This window comes from Calonectris borealis, chromosome 4 (assembly GCF_964195595.1).
Source record: "Calonectris borealis chromosome 4, bCalBor7.hap1.2, whole genome shotgun sequence".
Taxonomy (NCBI): Eukaryota; Metazoa; Chordata; class Aves; order Procellariiformes; family Procellariidae; genus Calonectris; species Calonectris borealis.
This window is the reverse complement of record NC_134315.1, coordinates 68,631,047-68,655,014: the sequence shown is the minus strand read 5'-3', so window position 1 is coordinate 68,655,014 and position 23,968 is coordinate 68,631,047. Positions and strand designations below refer to the sequence as shown.

The 23,968-nt window shown below is 38.0% G+C and overlaps 1 protein-coding gene across 1 annotated transcript in view; it reads left to right on the top strand.

Moving 5' to 3' along the window:
* The window catches only part of ARHGAP10 (Rho GTPase activating protein 10), a 155,763-nt gene that overhangs the window by 51,919 nt on the left and 79,876 nt on the right, over positions 1-23,968 (top strand). Inside the window, exons 4-9 of the mRNA XM_075150004.1 lie at positions 7,929-8,000; positions 11,298-11,399; positions 14,609-14,719; positions 16,811-16,915; positions 20,869-20,998; positions 22,647-22,753. Coding sequence (XP_075006105.1) covers positions 7,929-8,000; positions 11,298-11,399; positions 14,609-14,719; positions 16,811-16,915; positions 20,869-20,998; positions 22,647-22,753 — 627 coding nt within the window. The remainder of the gene's footprint in view (positions 1-7,928; positions 8,001-11,297; positions 11,400-14,608; positions 14,720-16,810; positions 16,916-20,868; positions 20,999-22,646; positions 22,754-23,968) is intronic.

Genomic DNA, 23,968 nt, shown 5'->3' with positions numbered 1-23,968 from the left:
GTATGTTCAGATCCTGTTAAGTCCACTGACAGCACAGACTGCTAAATATATCTGCCAAGACAGTGGAAGAGACATAATTGATGACCACTTCTGAAAAATTAGGCTGCCGACAGCATATTGAACATCTCAGATGCAGAGTTAGAGACACAGATAAAACGGCATTTCTCAGAAACAGCTTTTGACTACCTTAATCACAGGACCTAGATCCTTTTTTTCCTTTCTGCAAATTGTCCAATTTAATAAAACATTTCCCAGTTTTAGAAACAAGCAGAACAATTGCTGCCGTATCTCATTGCCCAGCCTTCACTTTTCCTCTGCGTGGTATGAGGCCAGATGGCAATCATATAATTATTGGAATATGGAACACAAATGTGGAATTAAGACTACTTCAGGGACATCTCTTACATTTTGGTGATTCCTGACATTGAATGTTTGATTTATAATTTGTTTATTTTTGAATGTTGTATACAGTCTTCTGAAATTGTTTTATGATTTACATATGAACTTGTGCACATTAATCTATAAAATAAAGGTGACTGTTGTCTATACAATGGAAAAAAAGTACAAAGCCAGTTCTGGGTGTGTTCCTCCCACCTCTGAGTGAATATGGCTGAAAAGTTCTGTTACCACTAGCTTCCTCTGCAAGATAATTTTGTGGTCTCGCATGCATCAACATAACTCAGTAGAGAATTTTCATTCTGTTATTTCATCAATGGGAAATGTTTGGAATTTGCATTGTAAAACTGTCACCAGTTTGGATTTTGCTGGTTGTTAATAACATCACTGTTTCTTGTGGAGGACAGTGCTGATAATAATCGAGCAGTTCATTCTTGACTGAACACTGAAGCCGTTGTTCGCTGTTGGATTCCTTGCCTTTCAGTGGCATCTTTTTGCTGAGTGCTGAGCTTTGCCATGAACAAAGAGAATGGGCATTATACTATTTCCTTTCCTGAGCAGCCTTTTTGCTTTGTCAAGATCTTTATACGACCGCTGATTTCAAAGCGTGGACTGGAAGTGATTCTCTGCTTGTACGAGAACCATGCCAATGTTCTGGTGTGTCACACTGTTCAGCTCTTGCGTATTGGGTTTGCTAAGGGAAGCTCTGTCTTTGGAGGGGTTACCCACAGCTTTCCTCCACTTCGCATGGGGAAAAGCTGATTTGTTGTTTGTGTGTCTGTGTTTGTGAAACTCTGTCTCTCTCTATTTCTTTTCCTATTTGTTATGTTTATTGTTATTTGTAGTATTTTTCTCTTTGAGGTGGAATGTATTTCATAAGAATGAACTTATTCAAAAGCCAGGTCTATTAAATAGCTTTTAGTAAGTAATCTTTATTAAAAGCTACTGTCTTAATTTAATTCTCTTTTTAAAAAAAGTGAAATAATTTTTTGTTTGTACTGTCTGCTTATGATGCCAATTAATTTTTGAGACCAGCAGTTTCATGGCAAGTGAATCAATGCAAACAGTCTTTCAGAGCAGAGCACAGCATAGCAGATATGTCACAGGAGGCATTTCTAGCTGTCTGTCATTTAGATTCTTCATAAACTTCCACTGAACAGGAAATAACCTTTGGCTAGAAGGAGGGATTCAGAAGTCCTGCTAGTATATTCTCTGTAAGCCAAAGCTGCTGCTTTTAAAAGAGCTAGAAAGTGCAAAGCACAGGAGCCTGCCTGCATCGCGGCTTGGGGGGCAGTGGACCGATGGTCTAGGAAATTCCCCTGGAACAATTTGAGAAAGTTGCCGTTGTCTTACCAAACCCCGGGGGTAGTTTTCTGGAACACCTAAGATGAAGGTGATTTGTTTCGTTACAGGTGCCTCCTGGCATCTCAGAAATGTACAAAATAGATTGTATCCAAGACAGATATATCCGTCCACCTGACTTTTGTTACCCGATGGCTTCCTCCACAGCAAATGAACGCAGAGGAATGGACGTCACTTCTTTTTTATAGCTTCTGCACACATGCAGGAGTATAAGACACATAAGTATTAATGTGCTATGAGACACCCTTAAAAATCCTTCAGTCTATAGACTCCAGTCCTTCTAAAACCCAAAACACTCAAACACCCGTGTTTGTAGTCCCAGTGTGTGGCTGAGGGTCTTTCATTATTTAAGATTGTAAAGCTCCAGGGAAAGCTCTAGAGCAGTGAGAAAATCCAGACACACTTACAAGAAGAAAACTTGTCTTTGAAAACAAACAAATGAGTTTTGGGTGTGGGTCGCACTGAGTGCAATCATCAGTGCTCCGGTTAAATACAAAACCAGCGCTGAGAAGCGGTTAGAGAGATATGCTACTCTATCTGCAGGGCATACTGGCAGGAGAGTTGGCTGTGCAACTAACTGGGAGCACATTCGTGTAACAGTAAGAGCAAATCATGTTCTCATGGGAAAAGAAAGAATAGGGATTGAGGCTTCGCAAGTAACATCTGATGTCCTCAGTAGTGGAACTTTATCTGCAAAGTTACATAATACAGGGTTTCGGGCGTAGATCTTAAGGCTTTGAGAAATTTCACTAACAAATCATTATGTGAAGCAGGAAAGCTTTTTGGAGGAAAAAATTTTTACATATATTCCCCTCTGCCCCAACATTGGAGGTATCAGAATCAGCTTTTTTATTAGGCTGAATATTGCACTTTCTTAGGAAAAACACAGAAGAGCCATATCCTCTGTAAGCAGAAGTGCAGCTGTAGGTAGTAAATTTCTGTATTAGAAAGTAAATTTCTTTATTTAGCAGCAGTGTTAACTACTTTGTTCTTGAATCACTGCTAGGTATGTCTTCCTTTCCGCGTTCTCTGTTGCACTGAGTAGGGCAAAACTTCCTTCCCAGATCTAGTTTCATTGACACTTGCTCAGTTTCATGAGCTCTGCCCTACTGACTGGCGGCCTCCTGCTTTGCTTTGTCGAGAGAAACAGTCCTGCCCCTGTCTACAAATAAATCTTTCCAGTCGGCACACTGGGAAACTTAAACTCCTCTTTTCTGTTTGGCATCTAATCTGCATTCCAGTTCCTGGGATGAGAATTGGGAACTTGGCACTCCTGTGTTGCTGTGCAGTCTGCAGCAAGGTGTATGTTTATGGCTTTTTGTTTGTTTGGTTGGTTGGTTTTTTTTTGTTTTTTTTGTTTCTCAGTAAACCTGTCTCGTCTGGGAGAATGCTTAGATTCAGAATGGAGGAGAGTCAGCATACATATTTACCTCACCACCATAGTTATTGATGAGCAATGTGTAATTTCCAGTTCTTCCAGTAAAGGAAGGTCTAAGGACATTTTTAGGATGAAAGCTGGGAGGCCGCTGTTGCACTTGTCTGATAAGCAAAACAAATTTTAATTAATTTAGGTTGGTCTAGTCTTTGTAGCCACCGGGGCTGGACTTTGCTTCTGGGACAGCTCTTGTGGATTGATGCTCCTTTACAGCCCACGCAAGCAGCCTTCCTCCTCTGCAAGACAAGCCTGGTTGTGCCTGCAAGGGGAGTGGGAGCTTAGGCAGACTGCTCCTGCCTGCTGCAGGGGGGTGAGAAAGCATGAGGAGCATTGAATGCTGGTGGATGGTGCTGTCTTGTCAGGTTACAGTGCATAGGAGGAGGTGTTTGGGGAAACAGTTTTTCCCTAAACAGCTATAGTCCCACCTTGTCTGAGACGGGAAGAAGTGACAGGCTAAATGGAATCATCTTGTGGACTGGCACTGACTGGTAAGTTACCTGTTGGATCTTGTTGACTTGACTGCTGAAGTAGCAAGCAGCTGTAAACGCACTTGCTAATGGATTTAGTTTGTGCCTTGGTGGGCTGCTCTAGGAAATGTTGGTTTGGGCCCCTTAGTCTGCAATCTGTTACTTATTTCTTTTGAAATACATGGAGCTGGAAAAGTCGGGATTATCACCATTCTGTACAACTTCTCTGCCTGAGCAGATGAAGTTTTGTAAAGGCATCTGAAAGTAGGAGGTATACACAAAGCTGAAAGCCTGCTTTAAGATGTTGTTGGAAATGTTGGATACAGTGATCTGAGATGATGATGGCAATGATGATTTTTTTTTTTTTTTTTACTGCTGTTGCCAGATTTATGTTCAAGTTAAGTTGATTCTTTGACCTTTCCATAGGTGCAGCAAATAGAACAGGAGTGGCAGAAGCAGTTTCAGACTGTCTGCCCGAGGCACGTGTGCCCGTTGGGTTAAACATTTCTTAAAGCATTCTTGAGACTTTGACATTCATAAAGCTGGTTAAGATACTGTTACCTGAGACATGACCTCTTTATATTGATTAACTTATGACTTACACTTACCATAGTTTGCCTGCCAGATTTTAAAATTGAGTATATATTCCTTCCAGGTAGGTTTGGATATATCAGAGAGATAAAGAAAAAAAAAGATTTTTTTGGTGCCTTTTAAATAGTCCGTACCTATCATCATAATCTGCCAGGATTAGAGGAGTAGAGGGAGGAAAATTAATTTGAGAGTCAAAACAGAAGTTGAAAGAGGAAGGAATGTGTAATTTACCTTAAATGTCTAATATAACTTTTCTTGGAAATTTTACATTTTAACATGGTCCTACTTCTTAAGGAAGGTGCAAGTGATAATGAAAAATATATTCAAGTGAATCCGTAGCTTATTTCCTTTTACTGGGAGAATTTTACTTTTTTTGTCTACTGTTCTGTTATCCATCGTTTAAAAAAAGAAAAAAGAAAAAAAAAGTGTTGTTTTGCGTTCCCAAGTTATAAATAAAGTTAACAATGAATAGTAGTGTAAATAATGTTTTTGTTCTATAAATAAGTACACATCTTTTTGTAGCTTTTCATGACAAGCGCTGGATTCTAAGTATTGGAAAACAGTGCGAATGCCTCCCTGTTTAATCTAGTATGGTGCATATTTTGATTATGAACTTTGTTTTTATTTCTAGTAGTCAGAAGAACAGCTCTGTAATTCACCATTAAATTTACCAGTCATGTCTTGGTTGACAGTTTCCTTTTATACACATATAAACTCACATATGTGCTCATTTCAGTGAGGAGGAGATATTCCTCTTACATTTTTATGTATGGGCCTGGTATGAAGCTCCATGAGAATGACCGAAGATCTACAAAATCCCACTTCATCAAGAAATACTGAAGAGCCCCTTTGTTTAACCCAGACACAGAAAGCAGAGAGGGTGACAAATCATAAATACCTGTATGGCAGGCAAAATTCTGCTGAAGAGGCATCTGTTAACAAAAGTTTAAGTTGAGCAAAATGAGAAACGTCTTTTTTGGAAAGAGAGGAGGCTTGTTTTGCTTTTAATGAAAGAGTTACTCGCTTATAATACCACTGGCAGCAGTGGAATCTCTGTTTGTTGGCAGTCGCTGAGGGAACATCCCATTTTGATTTAAAGATTATTTTCTGCTTCAAACAAATTCCAGTGGTGGTTCCCATGGTTAATGCTGCACAAGAGTGTAGCAGACCAAGTGATTTGCAGCCAGCCCTGCTGGTTTATAAACCACAGCCTTTTCTGTGTGGTTTTTTTTTCCTTTTTTTTTTTTTCTTCTTTCTGTTACATCAAGGTGCTATGGTTTTCTTTGACTCGGACTTCATGTTCAGCATGCATTCGCTACCTGTTGATCTTAGGTTTCACTTTTTTTGTATAAAAGTTCAAGCAACTTATAAATAACTTGTCACTAGATACTTGTTTTTAACCTTCTGAAAGTGCTCAGTTGCTACCTTTAAATGCTTTTAAGTGATTCCACTAACCGTGGTGCTCTTACATCCTGGCAGCTAGCATCATCCTCTCTGAGTTTTGCTCTGAGGAGGCCTCATAGCTTTCTCCCTCACTTTGTCAGTATAGAGGAAACTGGCAGAAACAATTTAAACTTCTTAAAGTTTTCCAATATAGAAGGACTGTTCTGTGATTTCCGCGAGCAGTTCTCCACTCTGACTTGTGAGAATGCTTGCGGTCAGCAAAGAGAGATCCTTCAGTCCTCAGGCACTTCTGCTGTGTCCCAGGAGATGGTTTCTGGTGCTTGATCCAATTATAAATCCAAATTGCTGTTTCCCTTCAGCCCCTAAGAATTTCCAGGAAAGTTTTGGGAGCCTGACAAAATTTGAAAAACCTGAGTATCCTAAAAACTGCCCTGGAGACTGTTGGTAACTGCTTGAGTAGTTAGGATGTATGTGCACAGGCTGCGAGGTGGGCTAAATCCTTCCTAGAACCACAGTTCAGCTCCTGTTTGGGGCATTTGGCTGCCCTGGCTCTCTTTCAGTGGGAGCGGAGGCAGCTCAGGGAACGAATGGTTCTCCAGCTGCCAGGAGCATTGCCAAAGCCTTGGGATGAACTCTTCAGGATATCTCTTCGCTGGGCTGGAGACGTGGCAGAAGTTGCTGTGTTGTCCTTCCCCCACCCTCCAGCTCCACGCAAGGGTCTCTTGTCTCGTCGTTAGCCTGGTGCTGCTCTACACTTTTGGAAGACAAAATTGTCAGATTTCCTTTTTCTTTTGCTCCCGTGAAGGGTGATTTAAGTATTTTTGAGAAAATCAGGAAATGGATGCAGAAGGAAAAAGTTTGGGCCATGAGAAGAAGTGCTCTGAAGTTAGGAATTACCTGTTGTATGGATGACTGTGCAACATGCAGTTTGGCCCAGACTTGCCAGATATTTGGGTTTCCAGTTAGCTGCATAGGTTAGCATGCTGCTGTGGCTGTTTAAAAATCTGGGTTGCTCTGGTTACAGTGAATTGGCAGGATGACTCCTACAGTAATCCCTGCATGGCTCTGGGGGTGGGTGGGAGCAGACAGTGCTATTCAGATGTGCAGTTGTGCCAGATCTCTAATAGATCCCTCTTGTGTTTTATGATAAGAGCTTTTCAAAAGTGTTCCAGAAGGCTGGTTTAAGCCTGCAATGTTTTATCTGAAACTTTTCACATTTGAAGGGGGGGGTGCTAGGGGGGGAAGAGAGAGAAAGCCTTCTGTTGTATCTAAGTTGGGCTTCCAGGGAGTTCTGCCTGGACTCCTGGCAGCTCAGCCCGAGGCTGTGATAACCCAGTCCTGGGCACGATTTACTCTGTGGGTCTGCTTGGGACCAAAAGGACCCCACCTGCTCCTCCACACCTCTGACGCTCTTGCCATGTTTTCCGTGCTGCTGTTGTGTTCAAGAAGTTCCAACCTTTGCTGAAATTTCAAACATTTTTAAAACTTTAAGTCTTGTTTGCACCAAACCCAAACTCAACCCTGCTCCATCTCCAGTGAAATTTCCTGTGAACTAGAAACTGTGTTTGCTGGCCAGATCTAATAAGCTACAGTTTTCTGTCTTATAATGGCATATTGTGTCCTTTTTGTTTCCCTTTAGTATGGCTATGAGGCTGTTTTATTGTAAGCGCACTGGTGGCTGCTCACCCAGTCAACTAAACCTCTTGTTTCTTAACTTTGCACCTCTTGATTTTACAACTTAGGTTAAATTAAGGTTTTCTTAATGTAATTAAATGTAAATATTTGGAAATATATGTATCAATGCCTAATGGCTTCAGCTGTGTGTTAAAAGCTTATTATTTGCTACTCAGTAGTCCATTCTGCCGTTGTTTGTAGTGTTTCTTGTTGCAGAAATTTTTGTGTCCCCAAATGAAAATCATTTGTCCTGTGTCTCATTCTGGTGTTCAGTCGTTGAGACCGTCAACCTGATCTGCAGGACTGGCACAAGTAAAGCAATTGCAGTTTGGCTGCAGCCTCTAAATTTCTGAAATTTCTGCATTTGTTTTAGATTTAATTTTCCTGACAGTGGATTGAAATAAGTGATAGAAATTTTGAAAGCTTGAATGAACTCAGAGATGTGATTTTTTTTGAGTTAAGACTTAAGACTCCTAACTTGCATGCTTTTCTTTATTTTAAACCAGAGCTTGCTTGCTTTTTTCTTTTTATCGCTGATGCTGAACTGACTTGTCAGTCCGGCTACAGAAACCTAACCCATGCTTTTTTTTTTCCTTTAGGCACTCAGTGTTACTGAAACTCTGATCAAACCTTTGGAAAGATTTAGGAAAGAGCAGCTAGGAGCTGTAAAGGTTTGTCCCTCGTTGCCTTTATAAGTTTGTTTAATTTCTCTACTTGGATTGCATTGCAGTAATGACATGTATTTGGCAGAGAGATGCTGTTGTTTATATTTCATGTATCCACACTTTTTTTTTTTCCTACTTTGAGAACTTGCTTCAGAAACAAATGGAAAGTATGTTTCAAGAAGAGAAGAATGTGTCCTTTCCATTCCTTCGCTCCTCCCCCTCCCTTATCTCTTGTGTCTGGAATAGGAGCAACCCTGCTAACAGCCTGCCCCCCTTCCTAATGGGTAACCCTGTTCTGCTTTGTATTTGCTTGCAGTTGCACAATCAAAGGCTGAAAAATATTAACTACCCAAAGGAGCTCATCCATATGCTTTTAACTATATTTTTACAACCTGCAAAGTGAAAATTGCCTTTGTTTTACTTTTTGTTTTAAATAAATAACTCATTGCCTCTGTATGAGTGGAAGAAAAGAGGGATGGAAAGGCTAAAGACAGGATCTCATTCAAAGTATTTTTTTTTTTTTGGTGAAAGCGTTCAGTAATTTTTTTAAGATTGTCACTATGTTGTGTATATTTAAAAAAAAAAAAGGCAAAGTAAACTTTGTGTATTAAATACAGACTAGCTTTGAATAAAAGTAACAAGGACAAGTTTTACCTCTTTGTACCTGTCTACCTTCCTTCTTCCAGTAAGAAATTTAAATGCTTATTCAAAAAAAAAAAAAAAAAAGAAAAACAGCTGTTTAACACAGTTTTTTATTTTATAATTTCATTACTTCAGCAGTGATATTTAATAGCTAAGGTAATGTTTCAATTACAAGAGTGTTATACATTTTGACTTTAGCAGGAATGATTAACATGTTCTGAATATGATTTCAGTATTCATGAATGGAAGATGCTCTGTTGATCATAAGTCATTACAGTTCAATAGTACGATGAGCTGTATGTAATTTTATGGACTTCTGAGAAGCACGTCAGACATCCCAACCAACATACAATAAAAACTTGGTCTGTAATATAGGGAATCTTCTAAGGAAAAAGAGATTTTGTTCTAAATGTAACCTGTTGTCATAGAAGCAGCTGTAACGAATGCATTATTTCAACAGTACTTTTGGTGTTAAAGAACATTGCCATTTTGGGGGTGAGAACTCCTAATGCTTGAAACTATCTCATGATCTTCACTCATTTACTAGTCAGAATTCTGTCCCCAACATTTCTAACATGACAAGTCACATTCACACAGTCTACATCTTGCATTTTGTTTGGATGGATGGCTCTTCCCTTGTGTCTCCCTGCATACTGTTTCTGTGAAGTTGAAGCTCTTATTTGTGATTTAGCCATTTTTTTGGACAGAATTCTTGGTGACCTTAAACAGAACAGCCTTGCATAATTGTGTAACATTTAATTAAAAATCCTCTAAAAATATTTAACTCTGAATATTCTTAACTGAATATTTATTCAATATAATCAAAGCACTGTCACTGGAAATATAATACTGCTTAGCTCTGAAAACCAAGTTATGGCATCTAGTAGTGAAATATATCTGGAACATTGTGTAGTATTTGCTTTAGGAAAAATTTACGCTCTACCATTACAAAATAAAAGTTGAATCTGCCGTCTCAGATTTTCCTGTATCGTACATCCCCTGCTGATGAAATGGTCTGAGTTAGGCTTAAGAAGAAAAAGAAAAGGAAAAAAGTTTAGTTCCGTAGTTCTGGAAGCTGAGACCTTTATTGAATTACCCCTTAGTAAAAGATGTTGCTGCTCTAATCCTAAACTACACGTGTAAAGTTTTGCCTATTTAGAAGTCGATAGCTTCAAATCAAATAGCTTCAATCAAATAGCTCTTTCTTTTTCTGGCAGCACTCAAGTGTTGATCAGATCAATGGAAATTTTGCTAATATAAATGCAATATAAATATAATATATAATATAAACACAAAGATATTCTTTTTCCTCCCACTCTACTTTCTTCCTAATTTCCCATATGCTAATACATTATCTCTAATCACACTAATACCATATGCATATCTTAATGTTTCTCAGTTGATAAAGAATATTGTGGCTGCTTTTTTAAAGGAAGTTCTTAGACGCATAATGGAGAAAAAACTAACATTTTTGTTAAAATTCCTTGCTGAGAAGCAATCGTAAACAGCTTAGATCCCCTTTTTAATAGAATGCCATTTTCAGAATCCAATTATTCAGAGAACAAAAATGTGTATCACTTATATATAGTATTACTTACTAAAAATAAAAGGTTAAAAGAAAAAAATGAGCAAGCCTGTCTGTAGAGTCTAACCAATGTGTTAGATAGAATACATTTAAATGCAATTCTAAATTGACAGATGATGGAAAAATATTTTAACTGAACTGTTTTCTTTCTGATGAGTAAATCTGTCAGTTCTTGAATATGTAATTTAGTATTTGATTTTACTTATTTTAGATTATTTACAACTGCAATTAGTTATACTAAAAATAGCTTCAAAACTGGTTGGTTGATCTCATCAATACTGATTTCTCGTAACACACAGAGTTAAGAAACTAGAACTGAGGAAATGAAAGGGTTGTTTTACAATGTCTTCTACTAAATTAGATCCAAGAACTCAGGTTTCCTAGAAACATTTAATGGCTGTCCCTTTTCCAAAACATTGCTTTTGATAGTCAGAGAAGAGGATTTGCATGAGCAAATGATATTCATATATGTCTGTTTTGCTAGCAAGATTTTATGTTTAATGAAGATTTTTCTTTATTTTAAAAGTCCTTTTTTTTTATGGTCACAACAACAGTCTGGTAGAAGCAGGAACTCGGCACAGAGGTCTTTGCATGGCTTTAAAATCAAGAAATCCTAAGGAATATGGAGCTCTATTTGCTTTGTGTTTTGAACTGTGAAACTGTTGGAACCTTACTCAAATGATGTTTTTACACTTTTCCCCTGCCAATTATTGAAAAAAAGAACTTCATGTGAAACTGGTATTTCCCTTGAAGTCCTCTGTTCAAAACGAAGATGATCCCTGAAAATAATGAAAAATGCAGTAAATCAAGAAGAGGTGTTTTTTTGGCTTTTTTAAACTTAGAAGGTGTAAGCATTCATGTGCTAAACTTCACTATAATGATGCAATGGGATTTCATTTCAAGTTAGCCTTTGAATTAATTTAAAAAATGCATTGGAAACATACTTTTCCTTAGTTACTGGAGCTATGATAGTTTGTTTCTCTTTGTTTCTGATTAAGTAGATTTTAAAAGAAGAAAGGAGGAGGCTTTTCTTACATTTTTATATATAAATGAATGTTACTTTTTTCTGTGTCTAGGAGGAAAAGAAGAAGTTTGATAAAGAGACGGAGAAGAACTACAGTTTGTTAGAAAAGCATTTGAATTTATCAGCTAGGAAGAAAGAGCTACAATTACAAGAGGTATTGTTGCCTTTTTGTTTTTATGCAAGCTACAGGGTTTTGAATAGGTAGATATATTTTATGCAAATGCAACCCAGCATTCATAGTGGTAAAAGGAAAATTTCTGTCAACTGGAAAGGTTGGTGAGAAAATCAGTATTTGCTGAACTTAGTGGTGTACCCCTACCGTTTTCTGAATCGAGGGCTTTACTTGACATGTGTATGAGGTACTGAACATTGTGTTAAATTTTTATATAGTTAAGGGAACAGCAAAGTGCAAGTATATTGTAAAAAACTCTGCATTTCTTATGAGACTTTACCATATATGTAATTTGCATTGCATTGTATGTATTAACTAAATGTCCTGTGTTAATGCTTCATGCGAAGTACAGCAAGATTTATATTCCTAAAAGAAGTGGTTTTGTGCTTTTTTTTTTCCCCTTCCCATGTTTTGAAGATCTTTTTTTTTTCAAGTAATGCTACAAAAAAGTTTGTTAACAATTTATAACTTAAAAACAGATCTGTTTTGCCTGGCATTCCTTCTGTCCCTGTGGGCTTATTATCATCATCCTTATTTGTAATAGCTTTTATTTCTGGAGCAACAGCAAATAGTACGTGAGAAGATAGCAGAGAAATCTTGCAGAGACTTGCTGTAGGCAGAAGGATTTTTTTTTTTTCCCCAGAGAAGTGTAATTATGTCAGAATTATTAATGCTTAGTGTATGAATGCCTTGTATCATTAAACTCTTAATGTTTTCCTCAGAGAAAACTCTTCTCTCTGCTCTTTACCCCAGCCCAAATAGTCTATGCCATCTTTCATAAAAAATGGTTAATGTAACTGGCAAGATAGCTAGGAACTTGAGAACTTGGATTGTTCTTGAGTTTCACTAGGATGTTACTTCTCCATACTGTATTTGCAGCGTAGGCCCTCATATGCATAAACAAGTGTCAACTCACTGGGAGTTGAGTTGTCCCAGTGAAGTTATTGGGCATTGCTCATGTGTCAGGACCTGTACTTTTATCAAATTGATCAGCTGCTGAAGAACTTGATGCAGAAAAAATGAAAAAGTATTAATTATGATCTCTTACTTGATGATATCGAGAAGTCAAGATTTCAAAGTCTGAATGAGACCTAACCTCAATGGAAAAATACAAAATGCCTGCAAAGCGGCATTTTGAAGCTGTATCAAACATAGTCTGAAGTTTTAAAGTATGTGTGAAGACTAGAATGAACGAATAGATTTGTTTTAAATGTCCTTCAAAGTTTCATGAACAAAAATTCTGAAATTTTTAATGCATTTAATTTTGGGCTATAAATGTATAAGCAATTAAAAAAACAAAGGACTTGCAGCATGTTGTCAGAGTGCTAAATAGAAAAAACTTTCTTGCACAAGCTTAGAAAATAGATATATAATTGCATGGGAGCTTCCTAACTTAGTATTATACATGGCTAGTGGTGTCAGTTCCTGACTGGAGTAAATAAAGGATGCAGGTATAAATTTGACAAAAATTGGATGAAAAACATGCCATGTTGTGGAGTGTGTCTTACATTAACATAGCCTTTGACTCTCTTAGTGGAGGGATATTCCTAAAATTTCACTGAGGCACGGTGTGTGTCTTATTTCTGTATTTCTTTGGCAGTATGCAAAGTACAATGCAACAGTGAGCAAACTTGCTGGGTGCATGGAGAGGCTTATGCCTCAAAAAACTGAGGAGAAATGTGATAACTTATTTACAGGGGGATTGAGAGGAATTAATAAAATGGCTGTGTTGGGTATTGTATTCTTGGGGGAGGAGGGGGGAGACAACCAAAACAATAAACAACCGAAAAACAAAGAGGAGGGATGGAAACAGGCTTACGTGGGACTTTGGCGTATATAGGGCAGCCTTACTATTGATTAGCCAGATGTCTTAGTAGACCCACTTCATAGTCTTTTTCTATGGCTACCCTTCAGTACATATATATATCATTAGAAGCTTTGCTGACAACTCAAACAATTCCTCTGTTGCATGGTTTATAGGATGCATTGAAATGGCTTGGCTTTTTGAAACACGTTTTCTTACTGATGTGCATATCAGTGCTTTATTTTTTTAATGGCATTTGTTGTTATGCCCCTTTAGCTGCTGACAGATTTCTAGCACAGAGCAGCAAAGCAAAGCACATCTTAAGGCAAAACTGTCTTAAAGCTAATTTGACTTATCCTCTTAAAGCGTAGCAGTCACTGTTCTGCCTGAAGGATATAGGCTCAGTATTTAAGAGAGAGTGTATGATAGTAAGTCTGCTCCTTTCACCTAACCCTTTCTCCATTCCCTTTTGTAATTTAGTGTAGAAGTGGTTGGTATTATCACATGGGCAAAGACTAGTTGTTAATCACTTCGAGTATCCCTTTGTAGCCTTTCTTTAATATATTTTAATAAAGGTTTCCATTACCCAGTTCTTGAAGTTTTATAGTTTAATGAGGGCACATGTACCTTAAATAATAACTTAATGAAATAATACATATATGCTAGAAAGTTAAATACTTATATACAAATGAATGGCAGCTAAAATATAACTGTTCACCATCAATATGGTGTTGGCATTTTAGCAAAGCTGAGCTAAAAATCAGCTGCAGCTAATAAGGCTGCATTTTAAAATATTTGATGCTCTGTGGAAACTTGTGAAGTGTCTTACCAATAAATGAACTTTTAAAAATTGCTTTTCTTGCCAGTCAGAGTGAGCACAGGTGTGGGATGGGTACAATAACATTCTGGCTATTTACAGCAGTTATTCAGGTTATAGAGTAAAGCTTACAGTACCAGCAATGTAGTTTTCAACAATAACATTTTCTTCCTTAGTTTGACTGGAGAGATGATTTCCCCCTTTTCTAATGGAAGACGCCGCTAGCCCCCTCTCTCTGTTTGGGCAGGCGCCTTTTCAGTGCTATTAAAGCAGTGCACCAGTACCTGCTCTGATGTATTTGGCTTGGATTCCATAGAAAAGAGGCTTGAAGAGGTGTTACTGGAACGTTTCTAAAAATTTAGCTTCATGATTCAAAACAACATACGTTATCTAGTAAAGGGGAATTGCTGCTGCCATTTAAAAGTAAATGAATGAGTTGTATTGTAAAGGAACAAACTCCAGTCTGGAGAGAATTATCATATTGCTTGCCACTTGTATGCTATACATGTGTCATTTTGAAGCTGTCTGCAAAATGTCTTTGAAACTTCATTAGCTGTATTCTGTGTGCAGGCAGATAACCAAGTGGAGCAGAACAGAAAACACTTCTATGAGCTGTCCCTCGAGTATGTATGCAAATTGCAAGAGATACAGGAGCGGAAGAAATTTGAGTGTGTGGAACCTGTAAGTACCAGTGAATTCAGCCTACCCTGTCATTCATAAGGGACAGAGAAGGAATGCAATTGGACAAAAGCCAAGGAGTTCTGTTTTCTGGGAAAATGTATGCAATTGTGTGACAACAGAATTTAAAGCACTCTTGTTACATCTGTGCAAATTCCTAGTGCAGATACACTTAACCAGGCATCTCAAAGCTTACCTCAGTAATTACAGTTGATTTGGATCTATTGATGTTGATTTTCAGAAAATGTGTGAAACCTTGTGCTGTACTGCAAAAACCTCAATTTATGGTGTGAATTAGAGTGGAGGATTCAAAATGATGATGTTGGGGTCAGACTTCTTGCATTTGTTTTTTTAACCACTGAAATGTTATTCCTGACTAATGTAATGAATTTCGTTTTCAATATGAAGATTGCACTTAGAGGCCTGTTAGTGAAGAAGTGCGGATATAAATTAATTAAGAGGGTGCTGCTAGCGAAAAAGCTCATTATCAGGTAGTCTGATATGTTTCATTTCAATTGCAGTTGAATCTGTGCAGAAATCAAGGGATTCCACTGAATTTCAGTGAAAATCATACATGTACTGACCAGACTTAAATCTCTGAGATCTTATTCTAAAATTTTCTGAAATATACATCAGCTTCATAGTATAAATGCAACTTTATGAAACAACAAGAGAACAGTAAGTGTAATACTGAGATAAAGGGAGGATGGACTGTAGAAGTGACTTCCATTCACTCACGCCGAAGTCTGTGTTTTTGGGCCACGTCTGTCCTTTTATTCTGATACAATGATTTTAATGTAGTAATGAAAAAAAGTCCCAAATGACCCTAATCAAAGTAGTTGGTCATTATGGAGTTAATGAGAGCTGCATGTTTTAATACAGCTTATTCCTGTATGAAAAAATTGCTAAAATCCTTAAGTGGGAATAAATTGCTTTAAATGTATTAGCATTGTTCAAGGAATGGGAAAATGTTGTGAAAAGTGGTTGTGTGGGATTTTTTTGTTGTTGATGTGTTGGTGGGGTTTTTTTTGTTTGTTTGTTTTTTAAATTTTCTAGTTTTTAATTTTTCTTTTTTCAGTCCTAACTAGTTTGGGATTCAGTTCTTGTGTTTCAAACCATTTGACGTTTCCTCAGAGCCAGACTAGAGTAATGAATCTTCGAATTATGTTTTTGAAACATGTCCCTTTCTCTTTTCTGAAACTTCCCTCTGGATGGGGCTGAACTTTATGTTGCTCAATTTGTCTTTCAAGTTTTCACTAGGGTAGTAAACTGAAATTATTTAGTACCAAATTCTCATCCCCTTTCCCCTTCATAGTACTTTAAATTTGTGTTTTTAGCATTTTTGAAAATGGTTTATTTGCATATGACTTCAGACTTTATTAAATACCTTCTTTGGTTTGTTCTCTTTATTAAAGAGAGTTGTTTTTTCCTGTGTCACTCGCTTTCCAACAACCTGAACCAAGCAGGAGAGGTAGGCAGTACTGCACCTCACCCTGTTTCCAATATAGCATAACTCGTTCATTCTTTTAAATTGAAACACTGAAGTTAGAAACTGCAACGTGGATCATTTGCTGGTTCTGTCAGGGGCTCAGATCTGCATACAAAAAGCAGTGATAGGTAAAGTTACTGGAGGGAGAGCTTCCTTCTACGAACAAACCAGTTGACTCTGTTGTGAAAGTCATCTCAACGTGGTCATTAGCAGGGAGGGGAATGACTAGGGAAATAGTGACTAAAAGACAGAATGATCCTTACCTCCTTGTGGACACATATTTATTCCAGACGTCATTGGTATCAGAGCAGCTGTAGGAAAACATTACATAGGAAAGTTTGGGAGATAGGCAATATACATTGCCTATGGTCAAATTTGAAGTAGAGATCACTTGTGAAATTCCAGAGACAAGACCACCCAAAAACGTCTATATACATAGCTGATCATTTGGATCTAAATAGTTATTAATAAATTGTAGGCATTCATGAAAATTTGTTTAAAAATAATCATTTTGTCATCTCTGATCTTTCCAAAAAAGGCAACGTGCAGCAATCATCTGGTAAATGGAGTTTTTCATTCTAACAAGTCTTCTGTTTGTATTTCAGGTGCTATCATTTTTTCAGGGTTTGTTCACTTTCTATCATCAGGGATATGAACTTGCTAAAGACTTCAATCATTACAAAATGGCCCTGCAGATAAATATACAAAATGTAAGTTGAGATTGGTATCTATGCCTTTTCTAATTTTTAAAATATAAATCGCACGCTTAAGTTACTGTATATACAGTATCTGTATTGCCAATACTTTCTTCGGTGTTAGTGCATTCCCTGTGAACTTTGGGGATATGGTGCCATCTCCTGGCTAACCAACCACATCGCTGAACAGATCATTGCTAATTCCAGTGACTTCGGATTTCGTCATTTCTAACGCTCCTCTAAAAAACAAACACCGGGTAAAAGGCCCCCACTCCTTTTTCCAGTTTTTATAGAGACATAACCCAAGGATTATCATGAAAGTTTAAAAACAAATGAAGTCTGTTAAAATGCACACAATACTGGAGAATCCAGAGGAGGGGTAATGGAATGCTAAGGTTCTCAGTGTTTTAGGTGTGTTTGAAATCGAGTATGTGGTGTCATGTCTGAGGGTCATTGCTTGATAGGGCTATATTATCCATAACTAAGAAAAGGAAAGAAGAACAGCTGGGCTGGTCAGCATTGGTTTTGGCATCTCTGCCAGCAGTGTGACTTGAAGTTTCTGTTTGTCCTGAAGCAGCCCTTTCAGGCAAGAACATCCCTGTTGGGTTGGGGTGCAGAACTGTATGAGGAGACTTGGTGTTAGCACCCATGGCATATTTGACAAAACGGTGTGTTCCTTCAAGGACAGGCTAACCAGGGCCCACCACTAGTTAGTGTACCCTCACACCAAATTGCCCAGTGTGATCTGCTCAGGACTGGGAGAGCAGCAAGCAAGGTGACAGGCTGAAGCAATGGGACTGACAGAGTCACTAGTCAGATGGTCTGTTTGCTTCCTTGAGATTTGTTGAAGAATAAAACTTGCTCAGAAGAACTTGGATGTGCCAGGGGCCTGTTGGCAGGGAACAAACCATGTACCTTACTGCAAACAAGCAATTAATGATGGTGCGTCTGTTCTGTTGACCTCTCAGGGCACCTGGAATTAAGACACAGAAACTACTTCTCAGAGGTTGCAATCTATTTTTAGAAATGGCTTAACCAGCAGGCAGTAGCAGGGAGACAGAAAGGCAGAAGAGAGGATTACCATTGCTGTAATACATAGTGACATGATTCATGTGTCATGATACCATTCCTTTAATTTTCTTCCCATATGTTTAAGTCTCAAGTTTCCTCTTGAGCTGTTGTTTGGTTTGGGTAGGGGAACGGAGTAGTGGTAACTTCATAAGCAGACTTCCATGGCAGAAATCACTGCTTCTGGAGGAAATCACTGCTTCTGGAGACTTGCTTCTTCTGTGTGCTTAGCTTAACAGAATGAGGATCAGCATGGAGCCGCAGTGGGTAGAAGGGAGCTGATGCAAGACAAGCAAGAAATGAAACGCCAGAGGGAAGCTATGATACAGTTTTGAAGAGCTGGATTTCAGATTACAATGGAAAAGAGCCAGTGAAGTGGTCTGAAGAAGTGATAAACAATAAGAAAGCAAGCTAATCTCAACAGCTGCATTTTCAATTGACTGAATGGTATTATAATGTGCCCCAGGAAACCCAAAAAAGATTGAGCATTACAGCTCAAGTTTTATGAATAGATAGAAAGAACGACCTGGATTTCAAAAAGCTGTAGAGAGAAAGGAGGCACGGCTTAACAACCGTCTGAGGTAAGAGGAGAATAGAAGGAAGTGTCTGAAAAGGTCATGAGAGGACATGACACATTCTCCACTATGCTGAAGATGAACAAAACATCCCAAATGAAAAATGAACTGGGGCTTGGCTGTGGTACAGCTGAGCTGCTGGCAAAACACTGGATTGACATGTTAGAAATTGAAGGTACAAGATTCAGTACAGAGAACCTAGCTGGATATGGAGAGTGATTTGAGAGTTGCTAGCATAGCTCTAGTAATTGCCTTCCTTTTCATTCAGGTCGTGTTTACTTTGAGAATTATGCTGTGGATTTCCTCTCCACACCTTGCCCCAAACCCTGTCTTCCCCTTGCTTCTTCCAACCCCCCAAATGAAAGAAATGGAAAAAACCAAAACAAACCCCAAAAACCCCAGCCTTGTAGCCCAAGTTCCAGTAAGCTGATTCTTCCAACAGTCTTATTCTCTAGTAAAAATCCTGCGTAAAAATTCCCCTGCACTCCTGGGACTTTTCTCTTGTTATCTCAGTTCTGTGCCCAACCCCGTACAAGGGTCCTTGCAGCCTTGACCACGCTCTCCTGCCCTGCAAGGAAACTTGGCCTTCCCTGGGAAGAGGAGGCACAGCCACGCTGGTCCAGGGGCTCTGGTCGACCCCTGGTTAAGCTCAGGTTTGTCACAGCACAAAGGGAGATAGAAATTTTCTTGAGGTTTTTGGAGCCCGTGGTGCTCCATCCCACCATTCCCAGGGTGCATTTCACACACTCGGATTTGTGATCACGGCACAACTAAGACAAAGAGCCTGGCAGGATCATTTAAAGCATCTAACCTCAGAGTGATCAGTGCTCAGACAGGAAGGTTTAGGTGAGCAGTCTGTCACTACCAATTTTTTTGCCTCAGTCCTGAGTACAGAATATATTTTTTAATGCAGCTTTTCTAGGAAATTATGAAAAGGAGCTTAGAAAATTGTTTGGAGCCTTGGAAATGAGTTTATGTGCAGGGCCTAACTCCAAAATTTGCAAGCAGATGTGACCTGAAATTGAGATGGGGAGGGTTCAGAGCAGTTGTTTTGCCTGGAAGTAAGAAGGCAGTTGTTCTCAGTCATCATCTAAAGAATATCTTCAGCTTTCCTCTATAGAACATATGGGTATGGGTGGCTGCTCTGACCAACTTGCATGGATTGTTTTTGTGCCCATGAATAAACTCCTTCCAAGCATATATCTGGAATTTGCATGTACAGATGGCCAGTCAGAGGCATAGTGTTAACTGTCGATGTACAAGAATGGATACTTGTCTATATTCATGATATATTTGTCAGTGTATGCCACTGTGCGCTTGTCCTGGGGGAAAAAAAAAATAGGTGAGGCAGCATTTTCAGAAGCTCAGATGTTTTCAGAAAAATAAAGGTGCTCTCAAAAAGCAACAAGGTGCATAAGCGTGCATCTGGAAGTATATGTTTTCCTCAAAACACATGTACCAACTGGGGAAAATATCAGCTTGGAATTTAAATGTGTGTTTTCAGTTTGTGCAATTTAGGCAAGTGGGTATGTGGAGAAGACTAGGTATTACCGTGATTGTTTTGGTTTTGTTATTTGCTCATTGGCCAATTGCCAGTATTTTTCAGATCAAACTGAAGAGTTTCTTGTGTCAGGTGTGAGCTGCTCTGTTATTTTGTGTAGTCGTATTGTATAATTTGTGAATGGTGTGGTTACTTTCTGATTGTTTTTACTAATATTCTAATAAATATTTCTCTTGTGGCTGCTTGCAAACTTTGGAATGGGTGACATGCAGGAATAATAATCAACTGGGCTTTGCTTGGTTGGTTTTTTTGCATGCTTCTGCTTGTGTGTGATCAAAACATTTGGCATGTGTATAGTCTCAACGTGTATACATTGTTGGTGACCTTCCTGTCACTTTTTTCTCAATAACCACAGAAAATCCTCTCCTTCCTGACAACTAGTAAGAATCTCATGAATTAAGCCAACATCTATAGTAATATTTTTCTAAGGAAACTTGAATATTCAAATCCAAAGTCATTTTGTGCTCGTATTTCACTTCTTTCTGAATAGGTCAGCACATTGTTTTAGAAATCTACTCTGGCAATCTTTGTGTTACAACAGTTAATCCACAGTTACAACAGCTAATATCTAAACCACACTTTAATTTTGAAGAATATCAGAAAACTTGAAGAGTAAACGTATACGGAAATTGTGCACTGACCGTCCTAAACCAGCCCGAATCATTCTCTCATTTTGTAAATAATTATTATAACTCCTATCTGCCAGGAAGAGTAAGTCTTTCTTCCAGTCTCTGTACTAATGGGTTTTTGCCATCTTGTTTTAGACACGAAATCGTTTTGAAGGAACGAGGTCAGAGGTGGAGGAGCTCATGAACAAGATCAGAAGAAATCCTCAGGAACATAAAAGAGCAAATCACTTCACGATGGAAGGCTATCTTTACGTACAGGAAAAAAGTAAGGTGTATTTTTGTATTCCTGTAGTGCCCATATTGTGCGTACAGGCAAGTCTTACTTCTACAGGTAACACGAAGGTGCAAAGAATTTGCAGTTTATTAAACAGAGGCATCTGAGTAAATGTTCAAAGTCTCTAATGGCGGTGTTACCGTGGCTCTTAAAAAGAACATGGTGCTGAAAGTGTGACTTAGCAAAGATGTATGAATTTGGGAAAGTTTTATTTGACCAAAGGATGTATTTCATGTTATTTTTAATCCCTTACTAATGATCTCCCCTAGAACTGTCAAGCATTTGTGGTCAGACAACAACATGAGTTGTCAAATTAGCCTCTGAAAATTGGGCTAGTTTAGTATGATGAAATTGATTGTAATTTCCTTGGTTCAGTGATATGCTTTTATTACCTAATTGTGATCGTAGGGTCAAATAAAGCAGGCTATATGCTAGGTAGCTAGTATTGAAAATCTTGCTGTGAAGGTGCATGTCACACAAATCATATCCTGTCAATACTTTGAACAATTATAAATCTTTCTCACTCTAGCAAAAAAGCCGAATAAGATGCAGAGCTCTTAGGAATGACCACAAAGTAAATTTATTTTTTTAAACATTTTGCATAAATCATGTTTTTTAGATGTGTGTCCCTATAGAAAGTTTGTTTGCTTATTCTGATGAGATATTTTACTTTTATGATATTTAATTGATTACGGTTTAAGTAAAGACTTCTGTAAAATGTTTCACAACTTGAAGACTCTATAACATTCTTGATGGAAACATTGGTATTACAGTGTTCAGAAATAAGTTTTAAGAGAACTAGCAGTAAAAAATAAGAAAAATCGTTATTGTGTGAGATCAGTTCACTGATCTTGGTCATCATGAGTTTTAGAGTCAGCTGATGAAAGGATTCAGCAGAGGCAGGTATGCCTGAAGCTGAGTTGGGGAGGAGCAGGGCAGTGAGACCTTCCAGGTTAGGAGCAGTGAAGTCCTCTGTCAGCTTCAGCCACTCGTGAAGGGCTTCCTTGATACTCTGGGGCAGAGTCCTTCAAAAGAGAAGATTCCTTTGTAGATCATTTTTTAAAAAATTAATAGAAGTGAGAAGGTACAGAGGGTCGGAATCCAAGCTTTAACAGTTAACATTATGGTACAAATCTCAATAATACTGTATGCAGTAGGCTGGGCTCTTAAGTAAGTGTATTCTATGTAGGGTGTGCACTGATGAATAGTTAGGAGTGAGTTTTGGTGTCAGAAAATGTGATCAGACCTTAATCAGTAGATAATCACAGGTGCTTTAATCTGCAGTTATTTAGGTTCAAGTTACCAAGTGTAAAGCTAGGTTTCCATGTTCTGCTTAAATAAAGTTTCCAACGGATATTTATTTTGTAGGGAAAAATTATTTTGTCTGTGGTGGTGAGACAAAGATATATTCATAATTCCTTCCATTTGTTATTAAGCATAAATGTGAAATACTACATATATCAGTTTTTAGAATAGTAAGCACTGGTTAACATTTGTATTACTTTGTATAATGTTCTTAATTCATACCTTTGTTTTAAGTTATTAGGAATTAAGTAGGACTCAAGTATCATTTTGGAAAGCAGGAGAAATGCACAAACTGGAAAAAGTACATACTATTTAATGCTTGCATTTTATGTAGGGCCTGCTCCCTTTGGTTCCAGTTGGGTGAAGCACTATTGCACGTATAGGAAAGAGACAAAGAAGTTCACCATGATCCCATTTGAACACAGATCAGGAGGGAAAGTTGTAAGTATATTTCTATATTCTACTCTTATACTTGCCCTGTATCAAGATCAGAGGATGTGTCAGATAAGATGTGTCAAGTAGTTTTCCCTCTCTACCTCCTTGTCCCTTTTTTCTTCTTTCTTTGTGCAATTCAGTCTGCCATTTAAGGACCTAAAGTTACCTAAAGTAATGGATGGATTAATAGGTAAGTATTCTGCAGACTTTTCAGTTGCTTCCTTTTAGAAGACCAGAGAATATGGTACAGATAACATGCAGTGTTTCACCATTTAGAATCTGGTTTATCCATGAGGCAGTTAACTTGTTAAAGTATGATATAATATTATACTTATAGACTTAGAAATTTCTTTCTTACATGCTCCAGTCAGATTTTTCTTACAGAGATATAAGTACTAGAAGAGGGACTAGAAAAGAGGTTTTAATAGGAATATAATTTGTACTGACAACTGAATGTAATTTCAGGTATCTTTGATAGCATCTGAAATATTCAAGACCCAAGACTGTTGATCTTTAAATGGCTTTAATTTCTACTGAAATAGTTGGGAATTGAAGGTATTCAGCACCTTCAGAGATGACGCATTAAATGAATGCATTAATATGGATGAAATGCATTTTGTTACAAGGAAAAAGGAGGTCTGAAGCGGGAAAATGATGCTTGAGTCAATATTCCTGCAAATGCAGCACCCTGCCCTATCTTCAAATTTGCTTAGAAAATCACATTGTTGGAATTTTATCAGGGTATTGTATCCCATTAATTTGAACAGAGGGGAGATGGCTTTCATCATTTTGAGGTCTGTATATATTTACAAATATATTGAATTTGGAAGAATCTTTCAACAGCTCTGGAAAACCTGCCATACTGAAAATTAGTGGCATTTGGCTTCCTTAATCATTTCAGTACTTCTATGAATTTTTTATCCTGATTTACTCTAATTGTAATAAGCTATTTTAGTTAATACAGTATGTGTGTAAGCATTCGGCATTCTAAAACCCTTATGAAGCCGTTTTTGCTGTATTGAAAGATGTCCCATTTTGAAACCCACAATGCAATTACTCCTTCAGTGACAACCTCCTGTGTCTGGAGATGTTGAACAAGACAGGAAATAATTAAAATGTACAGTTAATCCTGATTAAATCCCGTACAACTCATGCAGCATTCACAGATGAGTTTATTTGATTTCTGAATACTTAAGGGTAAAATATGATCCTAGTGTTGGT